This window comes from Nerophis lumbriciformis, linkage group LG31 (genome assembly GCF_033978685.3).
Source record: "Nerophis lumbriciformis linkage group LG31, RoL_Nlum_v2.1, whole genome shotgun sequence".
Lineage (NCBI taxonomy): Eukaryota > Metazoa > Chordata > Actinopteri > Syngnathiformes > Syngnathidae > Nerophis > Nerophis lumbriciformis.
This window is the reverse complement of record NC_084578.2, coordinates 19687682-19696566: the sequence shown is the minus strand read 5'-3', so window position 1 is coordinate 19696566 and position 8885 is coordinate 19687682. Positions and strand designations below refer to the sequence as shown.

The following is an 8885-nucleotide window of genomic DNA, read 5'->3' as shown; positions in this document are numbered from 1 at the left end:
ATCGGAGGGTTGCTGGTTACTGGGGTTCAATCCCCACCTTCTACCATCCTAGTCACGTCCGTTGTGTCCTTGGGCAAGACACTTCACCCCTTGCTCCTGATGGCTGCTGGTTAGCACCTTGCATGGCAGCTCCCGCCATCAGTGTGTGAATGTGTGTGTGAATGGGTGAATGTGGAAATACTGTCAAAGCGCTTTGAGTACCTTGTAGGTAGAAAAGCGCTATACAAGTATAACCAATTTATCATTTATTCGTTATAATTAAATCATCCCCTCAACTCCCCCCAAACTCGCTGGAATAAAAAAGACAATATAACATACATCCATAAACGTGGACGCATGTGAAAAAGTGCAATATATTTATCTGTACAGTAATCGATTTATTTATTTATATATATTTATTTATTTTATATATATATTTATATATTATTTATATATATGTATTTATTTATATATGCACCTTTTTGTTTGTTTTTTATCCTGCACTACCATGAGCTTATGTAACGAAATTTCGTTTTTATCTGTGCTGTAAAGTTCAAATTTGAATGACAATAAAAAGGAAGTCTAAGTCTAAGTCTAAGTCTAAATTCCAAATGAGCTAATATTTGCAAAAAACAACAACGTTTACCAGTTTGAACGTTAAGTATCTTGTCTTTGCAGTCTATTCAATCGAATATAGGTTGAAAAGGATTTGCAAATCATTGTATTCTGTTTTTATTTACGAATTACACAACGTGGCATCTTCACTGGTTTTGGGTTTTGTACATAGGAATTGTAAATACAAAAAATAGTGCAGTTCCCCTTTAAAGTCAATGATGAAAATTCCGAAAAGCAGTCCACTTCAAGTGCTGCAGTTGACAGGTGCCCTATAAAATATTTCTGAACTTACACAAATTCACATTCTTTGGCTCTTTTTGATTCAAACAAAAGCAAAAATAGGTAGTTCCGAGACGAGACATATCCATGTTTTTACTTCTGTGTCTTTGTCAAGCATCTACAGAGTTTCCAGACAGGTTTGTCAAAAAAAATCGAGGCAATCAATAATAGCATTGCCAAAAAGTGGAAAGTGTTTTCTGACATTTTTGTAGGCAGGAGAGGTGCAAAAAAGGGTATTAAAAGCCGTCAGCATCTTCCTTCCGAATAGCCGAGGCAAAAGGTTTGATGTCTTGAAAGAAGTAATTACAACCAAGGAGGCCGAGCCAGTTCATCAGTGACAGAGACTAAGCTCCTTTCGGACCAAGCACTTTTTGCACTGGACCACACAGCACCAGTGGAAACGACACAGACAGTTCTCTTCAAACACCACAGTTTCCTCCCGGTAGCCACGCTGACAGCAGAGCAAATCGCAGCCGCTGATGTCCATGGCGGTGCTGTTGCACATGCGTCCCCGCGTCCCCAGTGAACCCGTTTTCCGATTCGCCAGGCAGAAATCTGGCGACTCGTCCGAATAGATGAGATCCTGTTTGTCGGGAGGTTTGATGTTCAGGCCCACGGGGATGAGAGTCTTTCCGTCGTTGCCGCCCATCACCTTGGAGGCGCCGTTGAATCGCTCCAGGAGGCGGTCGCCGATCTCGCGGAAGTGCGGCATCTTCTTCCAGCAAGTGCGTAACGTGCACGACCCGGACAGTCCGTGGCACTTGCACTCGGTCCGCATGTAGAGCTTCACCGCCTGGTAGGGGGAGAGGAGCACAGGGCGGTAAAGAGGTGAGGCAGGGCACATAGGTGACAAAAGGAAAAAAGTAGAGATGTCCGATAATGGCTTTTTTGCCGATATCCGATATTGTCCAACTCTTAATTACCGATTCCGATATCAACCGATACCGATATATACAGTCGTGGAATTAACACATTATTATGCCTAATTTTGTTGTGATGCCCCGCTGGATGCATTAAACAATGTAACAAAGTTTTCCCAAATAAATCAACTCAAGTTATGGAACAAAAAAATGCCAACATGGCGCTGCCATATTTATTATTGAAGTCACAAAGTGCATTATTTTTTTTTAACATGCCTCAAAACAGCAGCTTGGAATTTGGGACATGCTGTCCCTGAGAGAGCATGAGGAGGTTGAGGTGGGTGGGGTTGGAGGGGGAGGGGGGGGGGGTAGCATCCCGGAAGAGTTAGTGCTGCAAGGGGTTCTGGGTATTTGTTCTGTTGTGTAGATGTTGTGTTACGGTGCGGATGTTCTCCCGAAATGTGTTTTGTCATTCTTGTTTGGTGTGGGTTCACAGTGTGGCGCATATTTGTAACAGTCTTAAAGTTGTTTATACGGCCACTCTCAGTGTGACCTGTATGGCTATTGACCAAGTATGGAGTGCATTCACTTGTGTGAAAATCCGTAGATATTATGTGATTGGGCCAGCATGCAAAAGCAGTTCCTTTAAGGCACGCTCCCAATATTGTTGTCTGGGTGGAAATCGTGAGAATGGTTGCCCCGGGAAATTTTCGGGAGGGGCACTGAAATTCGGGAGTCTCCCGGGAAAATCGGGAGGGTTGGCAAGTATGACTGGGAGACGCAACTGCTCTGTACTTCTCCCTACGTCCGTGTACCACTCCGTACAGCGCCGTTTTAAAAAGTCATACATTTTCCTTTTTGAAATTGATACCGATAATTTCCGATATTGCATTTTAAAGCATTTATCGGCCGATAATATCGGCAGTCCGATATTATCGGACATCTCTAGAAAAAATGCAGTGGAACCTCGATTTGCGACCTTTTCGGTTTACGAACATTTACATCGTGTCAAATATGTCTCTGTGTCTCAATGTACGAACACTTCATTCATTCATTCATTCTAATTTCTGCCATTTTGATGGCATTACTTCCTTTTTTTTTTTTGTCCTGTCCAGATACTCAAATCATATAGTTGATGTTGCCCATATCGGCTGTACAAATGTACTTTACAAAAGAGAACTGTGGTATGCTTCTCTCGTTGCCTTGTTTGTGTTTGACTTTATTAAATGTATTTATATTATTATTTGGTGCAGCCGGGCCGGAGCAGGAGGGGATAGAAAGAGTAAAAAAAGGAAGACAGAGGGGGAAATTGTGGGGACAAGAGGGGGTTAAGACAGAGAGACAAAAACAACAACAAACACAACAATAACAATAAGAACCACAACAACAATAGAACAACATCAGCAAATACGATATGTACAAATATGATGGTAAAAGTGATAGCAAAGAAGCAGTTAGTGAACTAAATAATAATACAGGGATGACAATGAACATTATTACACTGCAAATGGATCAATACAAATACCAATAGAAATAGCGCTATTGATAATTAATAATACTAATAATTTACCTCTATTATCAACAATACAATTGTTTCAAATGCAACAATACATATATGTAATGATAACTTGAAATACAAAAGAAAGCAGATAAATGGAGAGGAAGAAAGAGAAGCCAACTATATCAACCTTGTAGATTGTTATATTAACAATAGGTTAAGCTGTGTCAGTGTGCTATGTGTTACCCAGTTTCCCGCAGGGCAACAACTGTCAGAATAATTGTATCTAAGTTATCACAAAACTTTGTGTTGCATTGAGTTCAGCTCGCCCTGCTAGAGGACAAAAGCTGTCTTTGATCCTACCAAGCAGAAGGCTTGTAAAACTCCACTGTGTACGATGGGAAGCGACATGAAGGCGTCGGTTTCTTTGATGTATTGTAATCCACAGGAAGATTTTGTATTGACTCGAGATCTTCAAAGCGGAGAGGAGGCAGGGCCTGACCTCCCTCCGGGGACATTTTCTTTGAACTGTTTTATAACAAAGGCGATGGCTGTTTACGACCCCCCCTCCCTTAGAAACAGCTGTTGTCATGTAATCAGGGAAAGTCCAAATAGAAGAGGAGGCGTACAATCTTTCGTCAGAGCGTGGTGGAGACTGTTCAAGAGTACAGCCCAGACGTTTCTCTTCAATTGTCTCTGTTTAATTCCTTGCTTCTTTGTCTGTTTAATAGTTGTCAATCATGTATGTTTGTACAGTGAATGTGCAGGTGGATGTATGTACCGTGAGTGTATAGGTTTGTATTGTATTTGTGATATGTATGTGGGAGCGTAGGTACCTATATGTGCGGGCATGTATGTATACATGTATGAATAACTGTGTGTATGTGAGTACATATGCATATTTGGCATTACTTCTGAAATACGCGGACACAGCCATTTTGAAGAGGCGGGGCCCCCCATTGTCATATCCTGTTGACATCCTGTACACACAGGCGTAGCAATTTCGAAAAGCTTCGACAGCGAGCGGCACTTCTGATGTGTTTATTTCACAATCATCTTGAGGAAATAGTCGTGGCATCTCCCTTCTCTCAGTGGCCGGAAAGGTACTTGCAAAGATGATGCTTTCTCGCCTTACATTTCTAACAGAGGCCATCCTCCCAGACACACAGTGTGGCTTCAGAAAGAACCGAAGTACACTAGACATCATCTTCGCTGCCCGTCAAATCCAGGAGAAATGCAGGGAACAAAACAAGGACCTCTACATTACCTTTATTGACCTTCACCAAGGCCTTTGACACAGTTGACTGTGATTTGCTCTGGAGCATCCTCAGGAAGTTTGGTGTCCCCCCCAAGTTTCTCAGCATCCAAAAACAGTTTCATGATGGTATGCAGGCCTGTGTACTTGTAGGCAGTGAGCAGTCCCCCTCTTTCCCCGTGAAAGTAGGGGTGAAGCAGGGGTGTGTACTGGCCCCAGCGATCTTCAATCTTTTCCTGGCAGCAGCCACACTCCTATTCCGCCACTCCATCACGAAGGATAGTGGTGTCTCCATTGAGTTTCACCTGGATGGGAGCCTATTCAACATCCGGCGCCTACAGGCAAAGACGAAGATGGCAGGCACCACATCCAGGAGCTGCCATATGCAGACGACTGCGCACTCCTCTCCCACACTCCTGATGCCATGCAGCATGCACTAGACACCATGTCATCAGTCTACCGCTCACTAGGTCTGGTGATCAACATTCAGAAAACAGAGGTTCTCATCCAGGAGAGGTCCCCATCCCCTACACCCCCTGTCTTTACCATCAGCGGCACACCCCTCAAGCTCGTTGAGCAGTTTTGCTACCTCGGCAGTACTCTGACCCCAACATGCCAGATCGATGATGATATCCAGGCTCGTATCAACTCAGCCTCCTCTGCCTTTGGAAGACTGCGCTCCCGGGTGTTTGAAAACAACCACCTTCGAACCTCAACAAAAGTGTCAGTCTACAGGGCGGTGTGTGTTTCAACTCTGCTGTATGGGTCAGAAGCCTGGACAATATACCGCAGACACATCCGCTGCCTTGATGCATTTAACATCAGATGTCTCCAACGCATTCTTGGCATCACATGGCAGGACCGAGTTCCTCATACGGACATTTTTACAGCGCACTGAGTCCATAAGCATAGAGGCCACACTGGCACTCCGGTGGGTTGGTCACACCATCCGGATGCCAGGACACCGATTGCCTTGTCAGATGCTTTATGGTCAGCTCCTTTCAGCCAGCAGAAAGCCCGGAGGACAAAAGCTGCGGTACAAAGACCAACTGAAAGGGATATTGATGAGGTGCAACATCAAACCCCACAAACTTGAGACAGCTGCAGCCAATCGATTGCTGTGGCGTTCGCTGTGCCATGATGGGGTCATGTGTCTGGAGGAGTGTAGGAACCAACACCGGAGGGATCAGCGGAGGCGAAGACACCACCCTGCAGTTCCAGAACCATCCCAGCCCCCTGATCCAGGCCTGACATGTCCCCACTGTGGCAGGACGTGTGGTTCCAGGATCGGACTTCATAGTCATATGGAGTGGCTTCGTCGCCAGCAACGATAGCCACCGACCAGAGCAACAAAACGTCATCTTTGACTACGATGGACCGCCTAAGCAAGCAATTTCGAAAAGCTTCGACAACGAGCGGCACTTCTGATGTGTTTATTTCTACAAATGTCGTACCTTGCGCCGGTCAGTGCTGTATAGTGTTGTCCCGATACCAATTGTTGGTACCGGTACCGGTACCAAAATGTATTTCAATACTTTTCAATACTTTACTAAATAAAGGGGACCACAAAAAAATATTATTGGCTTTTTTTTAACAAAAAAAATCTTACGGTACATCAAACATATGTTTCTTATTTGTCCTTAAATAAAATAGTGAACATGCAAGACAACTTGTCTTTTAGTAGTAAGTAATCAAAGACTCCTAATTTAACTGCTGATACCAAAAATGTGGGTATCAATCCGATACCAAGTAGTTACAAGATCATACATTGGTCATATTCAAAGTCCTAATGTGTCCAGGGACATATTTCCTGAGTTTATAAACATTATATGAATTTTAAAAAAAGGAAAAAAGATTTTGTGACGATAAAACATATAGATGTAATCATAGTAATATCGACTATGATTTAAGAGGCAGTATAGTACTGAATATGATTCATTAGTATCGCGGTACTATACTAATACCGGTATAACGTACAACCCTAGTGCTGTGTCAGCCTGTTTTAGAGATCACTTTGTGTGATCAGAAATGCTATAAATGTGTCCAAACTCTTACAGTCTCACTGGAGAGCTTCGGGTTGCTCGACAACCGCTTTGAGCTAGCATTTTAGGATTTCGAGAATTTTATCAGTGAAGGAGGTTTTGTTCCGCAGCAAATCTTTAATTGCAATTAACCCACAAAATATGACACAGTGGACCTTTATTACAGCCAAGGAGAAGGCACTACCGGGACACAAGCTGATGAAGGATCGCCTTACACTGCTAGTTTGTGCTAACGCTAGCGGTGACTACGTGAAGTCACTGCTCGTTTATCACTCCTAAACTCCGAGAGCACGGCTGTTCAACCTGCGGCCCTGGAATGACACCAAACCGGCCCCAGAGTTCAGTTCAAATCTTACACTTAATTTTTTTACAACAGTTTCCTAAAAACATAGGGCAGTTTTTTTGTGTAATTCTGCCTGTATAAATAGACCAAAAAAATGTCCACTACAAAAGATGTTGGTTCTCAAACTAAGAATAATGTTAGTGGGAGAGGTCCGACACCCTGATCCTTAGCTTTCTGGAAATATGGCCCCTGGAACAATTTACCATATTTTCTGAACTGTAAGGCGCACTTGAAATCCTTTGTTTCCCCTTAAAACTCGACAGTGCACCTTAGAACCCAGTGCGCCTAATGTAAGAAATCATTTTGGTTGAGCATACCCACCTCAAAGCTATTTTATTTGGTACATGGTGTAATGATAAGTGTGACAAGTAGATGGCAGTCAAACATAAGAGATATGTGTAGACTGCACAATGATGGGTCTCAAGTAAACAACCCCACTATTTTAAATGTTTCATTGAAAACATAGAACATTACACACACGGCGCTCAAAAATCTATCAAAACGTACGACTTTGGTAAACTATGAAGCTTTGAAGCCGGGGATGGATTGTCGGTGCATTAAACATACGAGTTTATTATGGTGTGTGTATAAGGTAAAACATTATTTAGCGTTTTGTTTCGCAATATTATGCAAAAGCAACTTTTCCTACCTTCTGGTACCTGCTGATGTATATTTGGGATCTGCGTAAATCCTGACTAATTGTGCGTGTCCGCGCCAAAGCCGTAGTCGATAATCTTCTTCTTTTTCTTTACCTTCTTATGTGGCATTCATCCTCCGCTTTTGCCATTTCTAATATAAAGTAGTGTAAAGTGCTTACTTATATCAGTCAGGAAACTCGCCATGAAAGTGCTAAAACATACCGGCGTAGTGAGTTACATTATTTACCCAAGGAACTTTAGATATTAGAGTTCCGGTCGGACGGTTTTTCACGGGACACATTTCCGGCGTGGTTGTTTCCGGACGAGGAGTTGTTACTCCGTTATTGATTTAATCCTGTAACACCCCTTGTTGCAAAATTATGTTACCTTTAACCATCCTAAAAAAACAATCTGTTATATTTATTTTTTTATTTTTACCACATTTACATAGTCATTGGGTCCTATTGTTCAGTCTCACAAGGCTATTGGATTGTACATTTGTTTATAAGTCACGCCTTCTGGCCATGAACTCACACAACCTCTCAAGGTTTCCTTCGAACAACATCTATTTGTTTCATTGGACTGGATTCATCAGATTCAAGTAAGTAAAATGTCTTTTATATATTTTTTTGGTTGTTATTACAATGTCTAGAGCATGTACATATGTAGTTATTGTGGAACAGATGCATCCAATTTCATTTAGAGCTTGTTATATAATTGTTGCAATTATACAACACTGGGTGAATGTGGTAGTCAAAATAGCTGGCTTGTTACAGTGGGCTAAAACAGGTTGTATTCCCTCCACTACATCACTGCTTGAAGTATTTTCTCTATACATGGATAGTATACATTATACCCTTGTGTTGTGTTCTGGTAACTGATTTAAAAGTTTTATCGCTAAATTCCATGACTTTGTCCACAAAGAAGATATCAACAGACAATTCAGTTCTGGGGAAAAGAATGTTCCTGAATGTGTGGATGTAATGTGTAGTATGATAATTAGAGCCATTAATTCATTTACATTTACATTGATGGAATTTGGACACTTTTGTCCAAAGCGACTTACCAAACAGACACTATTGTCTACCCTGAGCACTTGGTCCACCACCTGTTGCTGATGTGATGCCACGCAACAGATTTCAATCCCTGTTGACGTCATTACAATTTTGTAAACAACATGACAGTATCTGAGACGGAAAATAAAGACAAACTATGGAAACACAGACTCTGGCTTGATTCATTCAGAGATGCCTGCAAGAGGTACCAGAAGAGCACAACTCTGTGGATGAGATGATGATGCTGCAGACACTGCAATACAGGATTCGCCAACACACAATGCAGAAAGTGTGATGTTCACCTTTATTTTACAGACCACA

General features: G+C 42.3%; 1 protein-coding gene across 1 annotated transcript in view; it reads right to left on the bottom strand.

Annotated features, from left to right (window-relative positions):
* Window positions 1-856: 856 nt before the first annotated feature.
* The window catches only part of wnt6b (wingless-type MMTV integration site family, member 6b), a 157321-nt gene continuing 149292 nt past the window's right edge, over window positions 857-8885 (bottom strand). Inside the window, exon 4 of the mRNA XM_061926285.1 lies at window positions 857-1666. Coding sequence (XP_061782269.1) covers window positions 1205-1666 — 462 coding nt within the window. The 3' untranslated portion in view covers window positions 857-1204. The remainder of the gene's footprint in view (window positions 1667-8885) is intronic.